The 22,628-nt window shown below is 42.8% G+C and overlaps 1 protein-coding gene across 1 annotated transcript; it reads right to left on the bottom strand.

Moving 5' to 3' along the window:
* Positions 1–25: 25 nt before the first annotated feature.
* MMP19 (matrix metallopeptidase 19) lies at positions 26–5,586 on the bottom strand. Its single transcript, XM_014555148.2, has 9 exons — positions 5,354–5,586; positions 4,992–5,077; positions 3,972–4,102; positions 3,509–3,724; positions 2,795–3,040; positions 2,237–2,362; positions 1,469–1,633; positions 1,179–1,306; positions 26–1,006 (listed from the first exon to the last, which is right to left on the bottom strand). Exons 1-9 carry the CDS (start codon positions 5,441–5,443, stop codon positions 551–553), a joined length of 1,644 nt encoding a protein of 547 aa, XP_014410634.2. The 5' UTR covers positions 5,444–5,586; the 3' UTR covers positions 26–550.
* Positions 5,587–22,628: the final 17,042 nt, after the last annotated feature.

The raw sequence follows: 22,628 nt of genomic DNA, 5'->3' as shown, positions 1-22,628 counted from the left end.
GACAGAACTACCTCTGGCTGCTCAGTCCTCTCTTATGAAGATGAAGTTAACCTTTATTAGGCACAGATGTGCCAGGCACTTCACATAGAGTATTTCATTTAATACATCAACCCTGCGGGGTTGGTATTAACCTTATTTTGCAGATGGGGAATCCCAGGCTCAATGAGGTTAATTAACTTGCCCAAAGTCATAAGCAAATCAATGTGATTCTAAGGATTCCAAAACCCTTGCTGATTTTACTGGCCATGTTGTTTTCTTGCACTCTGTCTAGGAAGAACAGAACCAGGCATTCCCAGCTGTTGCCTCTTGTCACCTAAAGGCCTGATGGATTCCTTTCCTCTACCAACGTCCTCCAGAGAGTAGATAACACAGTTGGAAGTGCTATCTAGGATGGGGAAGAAATGGATGGAGTTGGGGGCTGTCCCAGAGTTAGGGGGTCACTGCCCAGGAGGGAAAGAGTACAGGGGAGTGGTGGCTGGAAGCAGGGACATTTAGAGGCCTGAAGGTCTTTGGTTCATGCCGAAGCTGCAGCAGACATTTGACTCAGGTGTTAGGCCTCTGGGAGGGTGACATTACCAGGGAATGAACGAATGGTAGAGACTGTGGCTGAGGGTGAAATGTCCAAGATTGTATCGCTGGGTGAGTGGTCAGTGTTCAAGGTGATATCTATGGCCAAGGAAGTGGTATCCGAAGTTGTTCCTGTGGCTGAGTGGTCAGTGCTTGTGGCTGAGGAGGTGGTATCCCCACCTGATGAGGTGGCGTTTGGGGTCTCGGGATGACAGTGCATCCAGTTGTGGGCTATATCTCTGGGATAACCTTTCTCTACTCGAAGCTGCCGATTGAGGCGCCAGTACTGTTTGCCCTTGAAGAAGTAGACACGGCCATCCCGCCAACTCATAGCAGCTGACGGCTGGTCTGGCACTCCTGTAAATAACAGCTTGGTTGGTTTGGGGTAGCGGCTGAAGTCAGTTGGGGCCAGCTCGTCCCATTGCCAGTATTCGGAGCCCTAGGTGTGGGGTGGGCAGGGAGAAGAGAAGGATGAGGAGAGACTTTAGAGACACCCACAGGTCTACCCTCAGCCCACTGCAGCTGCAGAACTCCCTTCAAGAGCAAGTCTTCTTGTGTGAGGGAAGCCCACCCTCCTAAGAAAGGATTTGCCCTTGCTTTGAATTTTATACCTTAAAGAGGAACACCTTTTGGTTGACAGGCCAATAGAGAGCTGCATCCAGGTTGGGTTCCACCCTGTTCAGTTTCTTGGGGAAGCCAGGAGACATCTTGAAATTAACATAGCGCCACACCTTGTCTCCTGAGAGCGTGTAAGGAAAGATCAAGTCACCCCTGTCCTCAGGTGATAGCTTTCGGATCCTCCATTCCACCCTTTCAGAAACTTCTCATCTCTCCGTCCCTTTTATGGCTTCTCTGATGGGAGGCCCTCCTCAGTTGACACACTGTAAACCAGCCCCCTTACCCTTAAAGAAGTGAATCCATTGTGTTCGAGGAGAGTACACAGCAGCATCCAGATTTCCTGGGAGCCCCTCCCACAGGGCAGACACTTGGAACAGGGGACCCAGCCCTGAATCTGTCACGGTCCACACGTAGTTTCCCTTGAAGGCATAGGTCTTCCCGCGGGGACCTGAGAGCACAGGTGCAACAAGTCGAAAAGACGGGGGTCAAATAAAGACTCATGGGTATCTCAGGCAGGCTGATCATTTGCCTCTTCCCACAGGCTGATGCCTCAAAAATTCATTCAACTTTAAGGAGAAGATTAAGGTCAGAGAAGGCGGACCCAGTGCTCAGCCTCTCCTTTGTTCACAGCAATTCAGCTCTGGTCCACTCAACAAAACAAAAGCCCTGCAGATAGCTGCTCCCCCTTGGGGCTCTCAGCTACTCCAAGTGACTCCCAAGCTGTAGGTCCATGCAGGTATAATTCCCTCTCTAGTAGACATTCCAGTTAAGACTGTTTTCTCCATCTTGCTGTATTTTCCAGATGTGTTTTAGTTTTAGTTGCCCTCATAAGGTGGCAGCCAAGGTAAATGCCTGCCTGGCCCACTTCCATTTGGCTCTGAGCCCTCCCTTCCCATGTCACATGCCTCCTTCCATGGCTACCAACCCCTGCTTGGTGTCTAACCTCCACTGCTCATGCTAAGGTCCCATGTCATTCCCATCTGTCCAGGTCTCAAGGTCAGCGGGCTGCCCCTACTGCCTGCCTATACAGCCTGGAGGGGAAGGGTCTTACCCAGCATCATGGCATCCAGTTCACCACTGCAGGGGTCTGGCATGGGCATGGGTTCTGTGGGCACTTGGGGGACAGTAGGGAGCTCTGTCTCTTCTTCCTCATTCTCTGTCTCTGGGGTCTTCTTGCCTGCAGAGTAACATAATGCTGCTCAGGGTAAGAACTCAGAGTGCTGGCTTCCCTACACTTCTACTGTCAGTTCAGCTCAGAGGCCTCATAGAGAGAGGAAGAGGGAATCCTGGAGAGCTTCCCTTGGTGGGAGGCAAGATCATATTTATATCAGCAGGAAACACGTCTTAGTTCTGAGAGGCACTAGAAAGGGAAAAGGAGGTTTGCTAGAATGCTCATTCTTTGTCCTCAAGAAGGGGTGTGAAGGGAGAGAGGCCTAGAAGGAAGATTAGACCTGGGAGTATCAGAAAAACAGCTCCTGAAAGTGAAGGAGCCTGAAAAACAGAGCAGCTGGAAGAGAAAGAAGCCAAGCCATTTCCTTCCCTGGAGATTAGACCTATCTCTTTAAGCCTGAAGAGATGCTGGTCTTGATCGCTAGGGGAAAGGACTGACCATAGAGAGCCTGGATCCCTGCCACGTCATCCGGGTGCAGCTTGAAGTGGGGTCGGTAGCCAGCGTAGACAGGGGCCATGAGGGCCTGGGTGTATCGAGAGTGCCCAAGCCCCAGGGCATGGCCCAGTTCGTGGGCTGCAATGATGCGCAGGTTCACCCCCCGGTAGGTCCCCTCAGTCCAGAGCTCATCTTCATCAAAGTGCACACTGCCCATCTCTGGGATGTCAGCATGGGCCAGGACCCTCCCTGGACAAAAGCAAAGGTAGATAGGAAGGTAGTCAGAGTCTCCTAGGCTGGAACATCCCCTGCCCATTATAAACTCCAATTACTCCATTCCCTTAAAATTCCCCCATGCACATTCAGTCTCTGGGATGCCTCTCTCGCCTTTCAGATTCCCCTGTCATCACCCAGTTCTCTCAGGGATGCCCATCACGCTGTCCCATTACCTCCCAGCCACTCTGTTCTCTCTGGCCCAGTCCTCTCTGAGGTCTGCCTTGAGCAGAGGAACTTAAACCAAAGAAGGCATAAGCTTTGTAGAAGAGGCTTAGAAAGCCTCGGGGAGGTGACATGCTACTCCCCAAGGGAATGTCAAAAGCTGGTTACAGAGTGTAGGGTGCAGCTGAGCATAGAGGGCAGCCTGAACATTAAGGTTCCAGAGTCACTGACTCAAGGAGACAGAGGTCTGTGAGGTGGGAGCTAAGAGCTGGTGCCTACCAGGTCCATCAAAGCTATTGGAGCAGTACGGGCTTTGGCGGCCGTGAAAGGAGAGGCGGATGTCAGCCCAGCCAGCCTTCACCTCCCGGAAGGTCAAGGGAGCCACATTGCTCCAGTACTGGAAGGCTCGAAGCAGGGCTGCCCGGGCTGTGTAGGATGGGAGCGTGGAGGGCAGGTTCAAGATGCGGAAGGTCAGGTGCTTCTTTCTCCAGCGGCCTGGTTATTGGACAAGAAAATAGATTAGAAACACAGATACTTCTGCCAACCCTGGAAAGCTTCCCGGAGTCTGGGCACTCACTTATCAAAGCTGTGTGACAACCCCTCCAGGCAAATGATGATCAGTTAATCACCATGTGATCAAACATTCAACACTGAGCTGGTCCAGGCTGTCCCAATGCCACCTGTGATACATAGCCGTGCCCCACCCCCAATTCATCCTTCCTTTCCCAGGCTCATTCCTCACCCAGCAACAGGTATTTAAGGGTCTTCTGGTTGAAGGGGTCCTCCAGGCCACAGCGTGGCTGCCTCATACGGGCCCTTGTGGCATCATCCAGCTGACCTGAGACTGGCAGCTCAGATGCTTCCTGAAAAGCTCTTAAAAAGAGAGAGAGGGATGGGTCCAGCAGGGCAGGAGAATCTGGAATGACTGGGAACTGGGGACAGCTCGTTGGCCCCCTGTTGCTCAAGGTGGTGGCTAAGAATGGTGACACATAAACTCTGTAGCTAATGGGATCACTTTAGGATCCAGTCCTCATAAATGGGACTTCCTCTTCTGTTCTGCAGAAAAGGGAGTACTCTAAATTCACCACCAATGCTCAGTCTCTTATTTGGGTAAAGTTCTCCTCCAGTGTAGCCTTCTTCCCTTACTGCAATTTCTAACCTCCTGCTCTGGTGAAGTGTCCTGCCCACTGCTCTGGAGACTCTCCTACCACAACTCCTACCTGAGGGCCTGTCCACCCTCAGTCCTTCTCCCCTCCCGGATGCTCTGGGGCAATTTCATCCATCAGGCCCTGCAGGTACTGTGGTTTTTCAAGGGACTGTGAATATACCTGAGAGTAGATAGAAAACTGACCCATTAGATCCAAAATACGAAAAGAGGACTTCAAAATAGAAATAAATAAATGCTGAAATAAATGTCCACAAAAGGCAACATCTGTCAACAACTCAATCCCAACTCAACTCAACTCAGTTTTGCATACAAATTACCCTTTATGTGGGATGTGACCAAATATTAGTATTTTGGATACAATGTGAGCTGGAGCCTCCAAAGGAGTAATTAGGGCCTAAGAAGATCCAGTGACTGTGCCCTTCATCTTTGAATCGCCATCTCACCCCAGGGCCCACCACCCATTCCCTAGATCCCCAACATGGACCTGGGTCAGGCAGATGTGGGCCTGGGGAGTGGAAGGGATGAGGAGAGAGAAAGAAGACCTTGACACCTTGTGACCTTGATCCTGAAGCCATGTGCCTTATGACCTCTCACCTCAGCGCCTCCATGATATCTTCTGGCCTGAAGTCATCAGGTCCTTCTAGAGGCTTCTGTAGGTACCCATATTGCAATAAGTAATCCTATGATGAGGGTAGAGATCAGCAGAATAAAAATGGTGTTAGTAAAGATTCTAAGTGACATAACAGCCCATAGGATAGGAGGGGACAGACTTGAAAGGACTAGAGGAGAGGCATCTTAGGGAAGGAACAAGGGGAAGGAGTGGGAGATGGGTTGGGGTGGATCATGGAGGAAGGGAAGGCAGGCAGTTGTAGGTCAGAAGGGAAGCTTGGATGGGACTGTGGAGCAGTGCCTCTATCCCTCCCCCAGCCTGGGTCCATATTTCCCAGGGGACTCACCACTGCTTCCTCCTGCTTTCCAGGCTCCAGGGCCCGGCCTGAGACTGTCATGGGGAATAGAAAGCCCAGCCATAGCCCCTGCCAGTTCATGGTCCCACCAGGCAAGAGTTCCAGAGGCTGTCTGTGCCCTCTGCCCTGAGCCTTCTGAGAGCCTGGGGAAGCAGGGCTAGGTGAGGGGCTCTTATCTCCAGTTCTTTTCACTCTCCAGTCTCTGGTCCACTTTATGAAACTCCAGGGGAGGGGAATTGGGGGGAGTGGCAGTAGGTGGTGACTCAGCCCAGAGATGTGTTGCAATTCACCATTAACCCCTGTCCTGCCAGAGAGCAGAAGTCAAGATAAGCCTCCAACCCACTCCCCCAGGGTCCTCTGGTGGAGATAGGAAGATATTTCATATTGTCCTGTGAGTGGTTATCCTGGCAGGATTGGAAGCAGAATATCTGCAGAGACTCAGGATAGGGGCTATGGCCATCCCCTAAAGCTGGACATTCTTGTGCCCCAGGGATCCCGGGGCAGCAACTCCCTCATCTACAACCTTCAGGTCTCCCTGTTAGCTCTAGGATAGGAAAAAAAAAAAAAAAAAAAAAAAAACAACTACTAAGAGGTAGGAAGCAGGTTGCTTAGATGCTTGGGTTTCAGGTGAAGGAATGAAGAATGAGATCTCTGTTTCTTCACATCCAAGACCAAGTTGGGAATTGAAATGCTCTGGAAGCCTACTTGTGTCTGCTTTAATAAAAAGTCATCATATCAAGCATTTAATGAATCTGGAATGCATGGGTGAGGCTAAGGGTTAACAAAGACACAAAGAAGTAAATGTCTGGAGCCTACCTGCAGGGAGCTTACAGATATAGGGTGAGTCCAACCCAAATACCTGAAATGCAGGGAATAGGATGCCAGGCAGGAGGTGCCCCATCCAAGGGGTCATGGGGCTATGGGGGGGGGGTTCACTGAGAAGGCAGGCTTTGAGCTGGACTGTGAAGGCTGGCTATGAGTTAGATTGAGTAAAAGAGTCTTAAGGCACAGGGACAGGGCAGGTCTTGAGTAAAAGTACAGAGCTGAGAAATGCCAGCTGTGCTCAGTGACTAGGTTCTGAGGGTCTGCTTCATGCACCAGAGTCCCCAGTGCCCACCCCAGGCTAGCTCAAGGCTTCAGGTGATGCTTAATAAATCTTTGTTAAATGATTGACTAGAGTGGGAGAGTGGCTGGGAGCCAGAGGTTGGAGAGGGTCTTGAATGCTATTTAAGAAAGCAGAGAAAAATTTACATTAAAAAAAAAAACCCTACTTTGTGTTAGGTGCTTTATATATCATCCCATTTAACTCTCACTATCCTCCTGTGAGGGAGGAATTACTCTGGCCATTTTTTATGAGAGGAAATGGAGACCCAGATAGGGAAACGGTGACTAAGGACATGGAGCTCCTAATTGATTCAAATCCTTCTGCCAACTCCTTAACCCATTCCCCTTCCGTGTGCTACAGCGACTCTTAGAGCTTTGTTCTCTGAGTGGTTGGGAGCCACTGAAGTTTCCACCATCATTTGTGCATCACACAACATTTACATGCTGTTTGAACTCAGGGAAGTAGGGATAGGAGTAGGGGAAAGGGTTACTGAACTCATGTTCTCAGTAGGACCCCAGTTCTGAGCCCTTCCCCACCTCCCCAGGCTTAAAGGCTGACAGGCCACCAGGGAACCCTTCTCACCCCAGGATCGAGGTGGGGGATACCGCTGACTCATATAGCTGCCCTCAATGATGCTGGTCCTCTTGACCCACTCAGCGCTCAACTGGGTAACAATCAAATAACTAAGTCCCAAACGGCCAGTGACAGGCAAGGAAGGACAGAGCCTCTGACTGATGAGTGACAGAAGCCATGACTAAGGCCATGACCAAGGCTGATTCCCCAGGAAAAGAGGGAGCTTGGAAACCATCTCCATTCAGCCTCTTTCCACCCCTCACCCTTCAATCCCTCTTCTTTTGAGAACAGAACATGGGCCAATTGGAAATTATATATATATATTTTCCGATTGAAGTCTTCACTACCTTTTTTTGAATAAAAGTTATCCATTGCTCATTGTAGTAAATTTGGAAAATACCAAAATAAGCAAGGAAGAAAATGAAAACCACCAGTAAATTCTACCCAGAAGAGAACCACTAGTAACATTTTCATGCATTTACTTGAAACTGTCTGTGGCTCTGAGTTCAGCTCCAGCTCTGCCAGCCCAGCTCAGTCCCTGGTGACGGAGTGGGATGAAAAAGAGAATGATAGGAAGTAGTGAGGACAGTGGGGAAGGGCCAGGAGCTGATGGCGGTGTGGGGAGAGGAGGACACAGGGGAAAGCGGTGGAGTAAGATGAATGTGATAGCACATTACTCCCTCCCCTTAGACACCTCATAAAACAAACAAACAAAAGAAGTGGAGAGGAAGCCTAGGTTTGTTAGTGTGTTAGTGAAAGAGATGGTGTTTATTATAAGAGGTGAAGGATGGGCACTCACTGTCACTCTGGCCTCAGAAGACCCAGGAGATGGAACCACATTCTAGATACAAAGGAGCCAGGGAGAGAGCAGAGTGAAACAGTAAATGCTGCCAAACAGTTTATCTCATTTAAATCTGGACAACAACCTGTGGGCTGCTAGTATCACCCTTCACAGAAGAGGGAACTGAGTCTCGAAAAGTTACTTCAGGTCACACAGCTAGGAAGCAGCAGGGCCTCAGACCCAAGCTATGATCTCCTCGGCCTCCCAAGAGTTTCCGCAGGCACCCAAACAAAACCCCCTAGAACCAGGAGCTGCAGGCTGTGCATGTGTACAAAGACGGCATGACTAACTGTTCCCCAAACGGCGTCATGACCAGCCCTTCCGCCAGCCCCCTCTCCCTGAACGGGCTGAGCCAGCTCTTTTCCCCACTGAATTCGTCACCTCTCACTGGGGGAGATGTGGGAATGTGTGCAAAGGGTTGGACCTGTGGTCTGCCTGCCCCGAAAAGGGAACTTGGGTCTGACAGCAAGAACTTCTGGGTTCTTTGGCTGGTTTGCTCCTGCCCTGCAAACTGGTTTCCCTTTCTGCTCATAGTTTGTGGCAGAAGAGTTTGTACAGAAATATGTTTAATTGAAATATTTTAAACTGTAGCGGCAGGGAGTAAGGTGAGACTCTTGAGAGTACTTTCTAATGATCAGGGGCTGACGGGGCTTTGGATGGAGGGCAAAGGTTTGTAGAGGTCTCTCAGCCCAGGAGGAGCCAATCTCTAAACGAGCCCCCAGCCCCCTGGACAGCCATTCATACCGAATAGGGTGGCCTGGAGGGCTGGACATCCTAGTAAGTAAAGGGCAAGTCTGGGGCCTGAAACTGGAAGCTGGGGGTGAGAAAAACATAACGCATAACCAAGTTAGACACTGGCCTAGACAGCGCTCTTGATGGAGAGAAATATGAGAGAAACATAGTGTTAGCCTCTGGCCTGTTTTCCCCGCAGAGCCCTGGGGGGGTCAGGAGAGAGGGAGATTTTGCTGGCTGGGTGAGACTGAGTTCTCGCCAAGCCGTTACCCTGGAAACCTCTGTTTTAACAGGACACCCCCCCACCTCCACACACACACTCCTTTAATTAGTCATGAGTTCCTAGAAGCCAGATGGGAAAGGAGGGCCAGGACTGCGCACAGCTGGAACCGGTTAGTAACCAGGGAAGTGGGTGGGGTTTGGGGATGGCTCAGGCTCATATTCTGCTCCCAGGTTGCCCCAGACTTCCTCAACCCCCATTATAAACACTTTCCGGTATTCCCTCCCACCCACTGCTCCTTAACACGCATCCACTCGCTTGGGACTAGCCTGAACTGGCTCAGGTGAGAGTACGTCAGACCCAAATTCTTTAATTCTTCGTTTCCTGTCAAGTATTGGGGAGACCAAGATTAGCTCCCCTTCTCCAATTCACAAAAAAAGGTGTTATCCCACAGGACTCCCCGGGAGATGCTTGAGGTCCCATCACCCAGTGCCAGTGCCCAAGGGATGCACAAGTTCTAGCCTCTGGAATAAAGAGGGGAGCAGAGGAATAAGGAGTTTAAGATGACAGGGAAATGATGGTAACACAAAAGATTTTTGCTCCAGAAACAAAGAATTTTTGCTCCTTCTGGGAACAGCAACCTTTTTCTTAGCAAAACCCAAATGGATCTTTATTGCTTTTCCCAAGCAAAGTAGGATGTAGGGGAGCACTGTGGCCTCCTGTCCTCATCCTGTGACCCCAGGAAACTGATCTGTCCTAGTGTTTGGGGACAGTCATGGGCCTGGAAAATCCACATTTGGCTGCCTTTACTGTTGGCAAAAGTGTTTGATAGGGGGTTGGCAAGGGAAGGAGTTCAGCACTGCCTTCCCCTTTTGAACTGGATGGGGGAAGGAGACCTTGGGAAAGACCCAAGTTTCTCTGTTTTCTGTCAGGCCAGCAGTGGAGGAGAGGGCGGTTGGGGTGAGAAGGCTGCCCTGATGAGGGTGGGGGAGGCAGACAGGGAGAGGGTTCTCCTCGGCATCCTCTGTTTTGCCCCTATTAAGAAAGATAGTGGATGTTCACCAGTTTAGTTTTATTTTTGTTTCTTGGTGAATTTATTCATTTGACGATGGAGGAAGCGTTGATACTATACAAGCATATTGTGCACAGAGTGAGGAAGAAAGAGCAACAGGATTTTAAAGTGACAGAGGGGCACAATTCCAGTTTGAGTTGGAGCCCCGGGCCACTTCGGCATAATGAGCGCTCCCCTTCAGCTGTGGAAGAAGATTTTGAAAGGGGAAATAAGAAAAGACAGCTGAGAAAGAAGACCATTAAGAATATGAAAACAAATATATGTATGGCTGAAACATTATGCTGTACACCAGAAACTGACACATTATAACTGACTGTACTTCAATTTAAAAAAAAAAAAAGACCATGAATCCTAAGGAAGACTGTGTTCTCAGATTTTTTATCCAGAAGCTATTCATAACTATGTGTGCTTGCCTGTTGTCTATTTTTATAAGCCCCTTGTGTGTGTGTGTGTGTCTGTGTGCCTGTGTGTGCACATGCATGTGTTATTACAGGAGTGACGCTTCCCTATTATAAACAATTGAGCTGATATATAACTGTTTACCTACTTCCAAAAAGGAAGCCAGATATTGATAGAATAGAAGCACACTGGGGGGAAAGATTTGAGGGTCTTTGAAAACCAAAGGCTGGAAAAATATCCAGTTGATCACTCGCCATAAAGCAAGTCTGGCCACTGACCAGAGGTAGCCATGGTGATCAATAAGATCAGAAAGAACTGATTGACAAAATGTTGGCCTCTATTATGAGGCCAGTGGTGGTGGCCAGAGGCAAAAATAGAGTAAAAGAGAAGCAAGAGAAAAGGGCAATCTGGTTGTGGAGCTGAAGGAGCATGTGAAACCAAACCTGGCTTAGATTACGGTCATATATAGAGGGCAAATGGAAAGAGCTGTTTTTATGACCAGACAAATGTAAGAATGAGTATTGCAGGGGAGGGGATAGCTCAGTGGTAGAGTGCATACTTAGCATGCACGAGGTCCTGGGTTCAATCCCCAGTACCTCTATTTAAAAAAAAAAAAAAGGATGAGTGTTGGTAAAAGTTGTATTCATCTGTCACTCATTACCTTACTTATTGAATTTATCAATGCTTCAACTTTTCTGCAAATATTTCCTAAGTAGATTATAAAAATATATATGAAGAGTGTAGAGGTGTAGGTACATAACTGTGGTGGTTACACCTTCAGGGTATTTGTCCATCTCACAATGATGACCCCTTCTCTGCCCTCCTTCCACAGGGTCAGGGGGTGGCTTCCAGCAGCCATGTTTATCCTCCGTAAAACTAAGTATAGAATTCGATATTGACAGGTTTTCTTTTTCCCTTAGAGTGCTTTAAACTGTCTTCTGATCTCCACAGTTTCTGGTGAGAAATCCATGATGACTCAAATTATTTTTTCCCCTGTGTTGTTTTTCTCAAACTGCTTTCAAAATTGGTTCTACTTTTTGGTTTTCAACAGTTTGAGTATGATGTACTTAAATGTGGTTTGCTAAGCTTCTTTTTTTTTTTTTTTTACTGTATTTTATTTTATTTTTAATGAAGTGTAGTTGATTTACAATATTATATAAGTTTCAGGTGTACAACATGATTTACAAATTTTAAAGGTTATACTCCATTTACAGATATTGTAAAATATAAGCTATATTCCCTGTGTGTACAATATACCCTGTAACTTATTTATTTTATACAAAGTATTTTGTATCTCTTAATCCCCTACCCCTATTTTGCCCCTCCACCTTTACCTTTCTTCACTTATAATCACTAATTTGTTTTCTGTATTGGTAAGTCTGCTTCTTTTTTTTCCTATATTCAATAGTTGGTTTTATTTTTAATTCCACATATTAAGTGGTAAAGAGTATTTGTCTTTTTCCGTTTCACTTATTTCAGTAGAAATAATATCCTTCAAGTCCATCCATGTTGTTGCAAATGGCAAAATTTTCATTCTTTTTGATGGCTGAGGAGTATTTCATTGTATAAGTACACCACATCTTTTTTATCCGTTCTTCTGTTGATGGACACTTCGGTTACTTCCACATCTTGGCTATTGTGAATAGTGCTGCTATGAACATTAGGGTGCATATATCTTTTCAAATTAATGTTTTTATTTTCTTCAGATATATACCCAGGAGTAGAATTGCTGGATCATATGTTAGTTCTACTTTTAGTTTTTTGAGAAACCTCCATAACGTTTTGCATGGTGACTTCACTAATTTACATTCCCACCAACAGTTGCTGAGTTTCTTTGATCTGAAAATTTGTGTTTTTCACCAAGTTTGGGAAGTCTTCAAACATTATTTTGTTAAAGAGTTGTTTGCTCCATTCCCTTTCCTCTCTTTCTGTGACTCCAATTACATACATGTATATTAGATTTCTGAATTTCTGTTCACAGTTTTCAATCTTTTTTCCTCTGTATTCTTCAGACTGGATTCTTTCTATTATCTATCTTTAAGTTTACTGACTTTTTCCTATATCCCAATGTCTATTAAGCCCATTTAGTGATTTTTAAATTTCAAATACTGTATTTTTCAGTTCTAGAGTTTTCATTTGCTTCTTTTTTTATAGTTTCTGTTCTTCTGCTGAGATTTTCTATTTTCCCACTTATGGTGAGCACAGTTTTCTTTACTTCATTCAGAATTGTTAACAAATTCAGGCTTTAAAGTCCATGCCTGATAATTCTGATAAATGGGTTATTGTATGAGTCTGCGTCCAACCAGGAAAGAGAAACTACGTGGTAATTTAAACAAGAAAAGTTTACACACACACACAAAAGCAAAGAATAAGTGTGCAAAAAAAGAGAGAGAGAGAGAAAGTTTAATATGCTAAATGGCAGGCAAGAAGCCGTGGTTCCACACCAATAGGACCTTCTGGAAATACGCCATATAAGGTGTCAAGGAAAGCTGTTCATAGGAAGACGCCCCGCCTTTCACTATAAAACCTCCTGAGGGTGAGGGGTTACCATGGAAAGCTGTTGGCTTCTGGGTGCTGCCAGTCCCCACGCACTGGAGAAGCCACACATTGCAGGAGCTTGCTGAGTGAGCACATCAGAATTAGGAAGCAAATATACACAAAATGTTATGATAACTCACAGAGAAAAAAATGTGACAATGAGTGTGTATGTGTCCATGAATGACTGAAAAATTGTGCTGAACACTGGAATTTGACACAACGTTGTAAAATGATTATAAATCAATAAAAAATGTTAAAAAAAAAAAAAAAGAATTAGGAAGCGAAAGACGTTTCTCTAGTGATGTTTCTCCAGCACCTTCTACTGACAAAACTTCAGTGCCCACTGGCAAAGATTTTCCAAAGGGCCCCCATCCATTTTTATGGAGCAGGCAAACAGGTGAATTTGGAGCTGAGAGGCAATAAATCAATAACCAGCAAGGTCGTTTTAGGGTTGAGCTCTGTTGATTATCTTTTCCTTTGAGAATTATTCACATTTTCCTGATTTTCTGTGTGCATACTGTAGATTTTTGGATTGTATCCAAGACATTGTGACATGGTGTGGGGACTGTTTTCTGTTATGTTCCTCTACAGAGTGTTATTGTTTCTGAGCAGACCATTAACTGGATTAGAAATCAAACTACAAATTCTGTCTCACCTGTGGTGGTTGGTAGGTCAGATCTCAGATTATTTTAGCCTTAACTGCAAGCTGCTTTGAGTCCGCCACAAGCAGAGATCGTCCAGACACGTGGGTAATGTTTATAAACAGATATGGGGGCCCCACTTTCTGATTTTTCTCCTTCCTGGGATTACATCCTCACTGTCCCATGGCTACGGTTGCCCTGGGCTCTGAACTCTGGTTCTTCAGGCCAGATAAAGGTGGGTTTTCTATCAAAGTTTTAGCTGTCACATGCCACACTATGACTGTGGTCTGCCCTCAGGCTAACATTGCAAAACTGAGAAAATCATTCTTGACTAATCCCTTTTTCCAAGTTTTGACTCTCTTCTAAAATATACCTGCTTTGGTTCCTCCTCCAGAGCTTTCAGGTGGTTGTTTTGTATTGCGTCCTGAGTTTATAATTGTTATCTGCAGAAATGTAGGACTGTTAGAGGTTTACTTCACTATTCTGGAAGAAGAAGCCCCTAGACTCATGTTATTATTAGTAGTAAAAAAAAAAATTGTTCGTTAAGAATTAAGCTACAGTGGTGATTATTTTATAATGTATATAGTACCATGGAATAGCTATGTTGTGCACCTGGAACTAACATAGTGTTGTAGGTCAATTATAATTCAATTTTTTTAAAAAAGAATTAAGCTATAAACACCAACATATAATGAATAATAACAGAGCTAGGCAAAGCCTCCAATTAAAGAAATAGAATAGTTCCCAGCAAGATGAAAGACAGAAAGACAGGAAGAAAGACGAAAGAAAGAAAGACAGACAGAAAGAAAGGCAAGCAAAGAAAGAGAGAGGAAAGAAGGGAGGGAGAAAAGGAGGAAGGAAGGAAAGAAGGAAGAAAAGAAAAACTAGGCAAATCAAAAGGAGTTTTGTTAGTCATGGAGACATCAAAAGGCAGAGTTACAGAAGCAAACACTGGCAACGGCCATCCAAGCACTGTATTGAGAAAATGAATCTTAGCAATGGACTTGAGTATTCAGCATATTTGACACGACCATCCCTACTGTGAAAGTAAATGCATCACACAATGTAGTCTGGTAACTTCAGTCTTTCTAGTATAATTGACTTTTCATGTCCCAATTTCCATCCTGTAGAAGCTGAAAAATGTGCCTCCTAAATATGATATCCATCTCTGAATCCCTGGAATTTATACATAATACCTTATATGGCCAAAAAAAAAAAAAAAGTGAGGGAGGTCTTTGCAGATGTGGTTAAATTAAGGATTTTGTGATGAGGAGATTATTTTGGATTATCTGAGTGGGTACTAAATGCAATCACATGTATCCTTATAAAGCAGAGAGAGGGAGATTTTACATACAAAGAGGAGAAGATAGTGTGAAGATGGAGGCAGAGATTGGAGTGAAACTGTCACAAGCCAAGGAATACTGGCAAACACCAGAAGCTGGAAAAGGCCAGGAATGGAGTCTCCCCTAGAGTCTCTGAGGGCACTGTTGTTTTGCTGTTACCTTTATTTTGATCCAGTGATACTGATTTTGGACTTCTGGGATCCAGAACTGTGAAAGAAAAAGGTTTTGCTGTTTTCAGCCACCATGTTTGTGTAATCTGCTAGAACAGTCGTGGGAAACATGTGTGTTCACCAAGTGACCTTATGAATATAGTTTGGTGAACCAAATTAGGAGCAATGTTTGTGGGAAGTTGGAGTGCTGGTTGTGCTGGCCCAAATATTCTGTTTCCCATGGCAGGTGTAGTATGTGTAAATTGATAACTTGACATTGTAGTTTATATATTCTGGTTTATATATCAGTCTTATGAGCTTGACTAATATGAATCTGACCCGAAGATCTACTATTTGTGCTGACAAAACCAGATGTCTGTCTCTGTAGGGATATTTGCAAGATCCTGGCCATAGTAAACACACACGAAACTAAATACTATATTGTTGAAGTCTCTTGAGAAATATATCTGGCCTCTCCTGGTTATTCCATGATGTGATCATCAGTTCTCTACTTCTAAACTTCATTAATAATAACTTAATCATAGAACTTACAGTTTAAAAGCGACTTCATATTTATTATCTCATTTAATTTTGATAATAATGCTGTGGACTAGGTTTTATCATCATTCTTATTTTTATAGTTGAGGAAAGCAACATTCAAGAAGGCTAAGAGTTTTGCCCATGGCAAGTGGAACTGAGATTTGAACTCAGATTTTCTGACGCTGAACCCTAGGGACTAGATTCAACCAACAGACATTTGTATTATGTTTCATTATATGCTAGGTACTAAAAACTAGGAATTCAGATATGAATAAGACCAGCCTTATTTCCACTGCCATGAGGAGCTCCCAACCTAGTAGGAATAAGTATGCAAAGTGTAAAAATGTTTAGAGCAAGGGCGAAAACAAGTAGCGCAGAAAAACTAACCTTACATTGTGCATAAGGAACTATAATTCACTGAATTTGCTTTGTATTTGAGAGTTTTAGAATTGTTACAGCCTGCACATTATTGTCTGGGATGTTATTGCTAGATAAGATGCCGTTTTTACAATCCAGTTAAAACAAGCTTGCCACTCAGAGGAGGAACTCTAGGCAGAGGGATTCGTGTTAAACAAAACCACACTTATAATTAATTCTATGCGTGTCTACGTTAGATTTTTGATGAATATAGAAGTAGTTTACATAGTGTTGTCCTTCCCAATAATCTCCTTCATTTCTAAATCCTGGGTTAAACAATTTACTCAAATATCATTAACCTTAGAAATACCTATACTCAAGAGGACCCATCCCTTCCTCTAGAGCAGTCTTGATGCCTGGGTCAGACTAGCCCCTGCTGAGTGTGCTAACCTAAGTCATACAGATTTTTAATCAAGTGGTGCTGAAATAAGCAAAATCCCTAATTTTTGGTAGTGCCTGGTAAGCTAGTCTCACATATGTTCAGCAGGAGAGGTAAGCATGATTCATAACTAACTTTAATACATGGATCTATGTGATAAGTACCATGAGAGACATATAAGAGGCTACAGAATTTGAAGAAGAAAAGAACTATTCTTAGTTGGGAGATTCTGAGAACAGTTCACAAATGAGTAGCTTCTCAGCTGACTTAGGTTAGCACACTCAGCAGCTGAAAAAAATGTAATAAACTTCATTTTTTAGTTTATTAAAAATAGTACATAATTTATGATAATAATTGTAGAACATAAAAATTATATAAAAGAAAAATCATCTATAATCCTACTACCCGGAATCCCAGTGGTGGTTATCACTAACATTTTTCAGTATTTCCGCTTAGTCTTTTCATGTAATTAAGTGTCCTTCTTAAATCTTTTCAAGATTTCTTTTTAAGAGACTGTAAGAAATAAAAAATACCATTGTATAATCTTAACAGGAAATTAGACAATGCAATTGAAAGACTTGAAGGCATAGAAATAAAAACTATCTAAACTGAAGCATAAAAAGAAAAGAAAGCTAGGAGGAAAAATGAACAGAGCCTTAGCAAACGATTAGACATTATCAACTACTCTACCATACATGTAATTTGGAGTAGTGGAAAACAGGAGGAACAGGAAAGAATATTTGAAGAAATTATGGCAAAAAATTTACCAGATTTATGGAAAAAATACCAACACACCTATATCCAGAAAGTTTGGTGAAACATGAGCAGGAAAAACACAAAGAAAACTATAGCAAGACACAGCATTAATCAAATTGCTGAAAGCCAATAATAAAAAGGACATTTGAAAAGAAGCCAGAGAAAAAGATCATTACATACATGGAAGCAAAGATAAAAATAACTATTAACTTCTCATCAGAAACAATGTAAAACAGAAAACAATGGAATGACACCTTTAAAGTGCTAAATGAAAAAAGTGTCAATCTAGAATTATATACCCAGAGAAAATAACCATCAAAAATGAAGACCGAAAAAAAAGAGATTTTAGAGGAGGAGAGTATAGCTGAGTGGTAGAGTGCATGCTTAGCATGCGCAAGGTCCTGGGCTCAATTCTGAGAACCTCTGTTTAAATGAATGAATGAATGAATGAATGAATGAATGAATCTAATTCTCCCCCTCACAAAAAAAGAAAGAAATTTTAAGACAAACAAATGTTGCAAAAAATGTGTCATTAGCATTACAAGAAATATTAAAGGAGGTTCTTCAGATTGAAGAAAAGTGATACCAAGTGGAAACTGAGATCTACACAACAGAATTAAGGGCATGGAAATAGCAAACATGTGGGTAAAGATAAAAGACATTTTTAAAATTCTTTAAAATATGGAAACAAATATACATATGTATATGCATGACTGGGATATTGTGCTATATACCAGAAACTGACATTTTGTACTTCAATTTTTTTTTAATTATTTAAAAAAATCATCATCTCTGTAAGACAAAAGTAGTCATTATATATAATGAATATACTTTATGTAGAAGTTAAATATATGACAACAATAGTAAAAAGGATGGGAGAAAGGAAAATGGAAGTATACCTTTGTGAAGTTTTGACATTACACATGAAGCCATATAATATTATTCGAAGGTAGACTGTGATAAATTAAAGATGTATATGGTAAACCCTGGAGCAACTACTGAAAAAATATATAATTAATAATAGAAGATTATCACTAAAATAAAATACTAAAAATACTCAATCCAAGGTCAGCAGGAAAAATGGAGCAAAAACAGATAGGACAAGTAGAAAAAAAATAGCATGATGGTTGAGCATTAAACCCAACCATATCAATTGGAATTGTCTATTTATGGAAACTGCCTATTTTTCTGTTGGAGAGTTTGTCTTTTCTTGTTGATTTGCAAGAGCTCTTTATATAATCAAATATAAGTCCTTTGTCATATATGTTTTCTGCCTTTAACATTATGCTCAGGAAAACTTTCCTCTCCCAAAACAGGTAGTGTTTCGACAAGGAAGATGAGACTAGTATAAATTTAAACACTGAGGTAGAGAATCATAAGCTACATTTAGGAAATTAATATTGATTAGGTGTGTTTGGCTATAAAAAGCACGTAAGGGAATCACAGAATATAAAGTAGAAAGAGTAATTCAAGACCAAAACTTTGAGCGCTGTCTTAGTCTATTCAGGCTGCTATAACAAAGACTTATAAATAACAGAAATGCATTACTCCCAATGGGGAAGGACTATATAGGGGTAAGGGATTAAGAGGTACAAACTACTATATATAAAATAAGGGGGGAGGGTATAGCTCAAGTGAAGGAGCGCCTGCTTAGCATGCACAAGGTCCTGGGTTCAATCCCCAGTACCCCCTCTAAAAAAAAATAAATAAATAAACCGAATTACTCCTCTCAAAAAAATAAAAATAAAAATAAATAAACTACAAAGTTTGATTATACAGCACAGGAAATACAGCCAATAGTTTATAATAACTATAAATGGAATACAACCTTTAAAAACTGTGAGTCACTATGTTGTACACTTGAAGCTTATATAATGTTGTAAATCAACTATAAACCTAGAAAAAAAGAAAAAAATTTATTACTCACACTTCTAGAGGCTAGAAGTCTGAGATCAGGGTGCCAGCATGGTCAAGAGAGGGCTCTATTCCAGGTCTCAGATTTCTCTCCTCACGTAGTGGAAGGGGCTCAGGAGTTCTGTGGGTCTCTCTCTCTTTTTTTTTTAAATTAATTAATTAATTATTTTTTTGGTGGGGAGAGGTAATTATGTTTACTTATTTAGTCATTCTTAGATGAAGTACTGGAGATTGAACCCAGGACCCCATGCGTGCTAAGAGCGCACTCTACCATTTGAACTATACGCTCCCCGCTGTGGGTCTCTTTTATAAAAGTATCAGTCCTCTACATGAGGGCCCCACCCTCATGACCTAATCACCTCCCAAGGGCCCCACCTACTAATACACTTTAGGGGTTAGGATTTCAACGTATGAATCTGGGGGGACATAAACATTCAGACCCAAGCAACTGCCTTTGGTAGACCAAAGGGAACCCACTAAATGTTTGGTGAAATGATACCATCAACAATGGGCTTAAGGGAGGTAAATCTTGTTGAAGATCAAAGTGTGTGGGACTGACTGGGGAAGTGGGTTGTGGAGAGAGATTTAAACTGGAGAACAGTTAGTGTGCTTTTGCAGTAGTTCAGATGAGAAATGACTAAGAGAGCAACCCAGACAATGAATAAGGATAAAAACTACATGATTACTATAAAAATCAACAGCCTCAGGCTTCTTTCAGTGCTTGGTTTTAGATAAATTGAATCTGAAGCACCAACATCCAAATAGGAGATACTGGATAGGCAGGTTTTAGAGATGCCTGGGCTAGAGAAAGTTTGGGAGTTACTAGCACTGAAATCACAAGAGTAAATGAAGAACCTTGTGGATTTCTAGAATGTTGGAGGGCTCCTACTCGTCCTTCCAGACTCAGCCTTAATCTAGGTGTCGTCTCGTCTGTGGAGCCTTTCCTGATCACCACCTGCCCCACCCCACAGCTGACTTAGGGGTCCCCTCTTGGCCTCCAAGGCAACCTGGTTATGCCCCTAGTAGAGTATCTTTCATACTTTATTATTGTTGAGTGTTTGCCTCTTTTTCTTGAGACTCTAGAAAGGAGTCACCAACATGTATCCATCTTTGTGTTCTCTTGGCTATGGAAAGCTCTTGGAGAATGTTTGCTGAATTTAATCAAATTCCATGTATTGTTGCTTTCCCAAGGATGAGATACTTTAACATTTCTCTCCCCTCCTCTCAGCCAATTTTACTACCCCCATCCAGCCAGTTACTCGTTCTGGGGTATAACCTCCACCCTTTCCACTTGAGTTCAGCATCCGTTTTGATCTTCAGGGCAGAATGGAAAGGATTGCTGTTGACCATCTTTTGAGAGATGGCATTACTGACAAAAAATTGTACCCTCTCGATCCCAGATTCTCTCTCTCTCTCTCGATTTGTAGCACGAAGTTATAGTTGGGAAGGGGAGGGAGATCTAGACACCCCTTATCCATGAGTGCCTGTGAGCCTGAAGAGAAAAGATTTTCTAGCTGAGTAAACCTCTCTGCTAATTTCAAAACAAGCTGGAGTCTAGGGACAAGATAACTTGCCAGCGCTGGCCCCTCACAGCACCACCTAGTGGACATAAAAAACTAACACGTGGACTCTGAGCCTGTGAGGGCAAACGGCCAATCCTAAAATAATTCACTTCTAGATCCCAAAAATCTTTGCTATTTACACATTAGGAGAGAGGATTCACCTGCAAGGAAGAAAGAAATGCCAAATAAATAGTAATACAGTCTCAGGAATGGAAAAAAAAAAAAAAAAAACAGGGGCTAATGTACTTCGCCTTAAGCTGAAAGAGTCCTTGGGGAAGTAATTAAACTAGTATCCTTCTATCCCACTCATCCCAAATATAAAGCCCAGAAGGAGAGTGTATGATGCCTTAGCCCCTCAGTATTGATTTTATCAGTGGCTTTGGAATTTATTTTTCTGCAAACCAAGGTAAGGAAAATAAATCTCTTACATTCTAACCCGGTACTCATATAGTATATATTTGAAACAAAATTATCATGAGACATATTTACTCTTAAGTATCTCTCTCTGCTCTTTTCTATTCTATTTAAGAAACGATATTGGTCACAACTTTCTAAATTGATTTCATAACCCACATTTAGAAAAACACTAGCTTATCTGTAAATATCATCCTATAGCATGTGATTAACATTGATTTTTATGTAAAGAAATGTGTCTCTGCAAAATTGAAAGCAAATTTAAGGGGGAGGGGATAGCTCAAGTGGTAGAGTGCGTGCTTAGCATGCACAAGGTCCTGGATTCAATCCCCAGTAACTCCTCTAAGAATAAATAAATAAATAAATAAACAAATAAACCTAATTTACCTCCCCCCAACAAAAAAAAAAAAAAAAAGAAAGCAAACTTACCACGTACCTTTCATGCTGCCAAGCCTTTACTCATTTACTTGCTCTCCCTTACCTTTCTTGAGATGTGAGGGTCTTCAAATTCCAACTCCACCTTTAAGCCTCCCCATCCCCCGAATCAGAAGTTTCTTTCTTAGCTCTCCCTCAACACGTTGCTGATCTCTCTACCATAGTAGTTAGTGATTTGCACGCTTAACAGCTTCCTTAAATGAAGGGTCTACAATGTCTTCTTAATTGCATCCCTCCGGACTAACACAATGATTGATAGGACCCAACAAATATTGAAATAAACTTTAATCAAACCACTGAAGACCCAGAAAATGTAAAGGCTTACTGTGGTAAATTCTTTTGCAAAACAATTAATCTCTCCCTAATAATGATTTTTAAAGTATAGATTCCTCTGAAACATCAGAACTTACAAAGCATCAAACACCTACTTATAAGCCAATTAAATCTTATTTAAAATCTTTATAATTGCGTTGGTGTCCTTTTGGTTTTTTGGTTCTTTGGGCTTTTGGTCTCACACTGAGGTCCCTAATCAAGTTCTCATAACTGCTCAGGTGTGCCAGGCACAAATTTTCTCTCCTCTTCTGTTTCCCCACATGGCTTGTGGCTTCATTTGTTCAGCCAAATATTTGAGAATTTATTCTGTTGGGCACTGGGATGCAGTGATGATAAACACAGTCCCAGAGCTGGAGGAGCACATGATCTAATGAGGAGGAGAAGGGCTAACAAGTAAACAAGCATGACAATATAATGTAATAAATGCCACTACAAATGTTAAGTGTGGAGTGTTAAGGAAGTAAGTTAAGAAAGGTGCCTAATGAAAAAAAAAAAAAAGGTACCTAATGTTTGGTAATGAAAGTCTTCCCAGAGAAGATAACATTTAAGCAGAGATCCAAATGCTAAGAAAGAGTTGATTAGGGAGAATGAGTCCGGAGAAGTATTCTAGGCAGGGGGGCCAGCAGGGGCAAAGGCTTAAGGCTCAGAGAGAATGTGGCTCATTTGTTGAACTGAAAATAGTTCAAGAGTTGGAGCAGTTTGACCAGAGTTGAGGAATGGCCAAGAAACAAGGCCAGATTGTGTGGGACCTTAAGAGTCAGGCTAAGAACTGTGAACTCCTGAAATAGTTCATTACAGCTGACTTTCCCCTCTGTTGGTTTCCATACTGGCAGCTGGCTAGAAAGACTGTGATAAGTGAGGATGTGGAAATCAGAGGATAGACAAAAAGTGACAGCTCTTTAT

The sequence above is a fragment of the Camelus ferus genome, chromosome 12 (assembly GCF_009834535.1).
Source record: "Camelus ferus isolate YT-003-E chromosome 12, BCGSAC_Cfer_1.0, whole genome shotgun sequence".
NCBI classification, from domain to species: Eukaryota; Metazoa; Chordata; class Mammalia; order Artiodactyla; family Camelidae; genus Camelus; species Camelus ferus.
The sequence above is the reverse complement of the archived record's forward strand: the minus strand, read 5'-3'. Positions and strand labels throughout refer to the sequence as shown.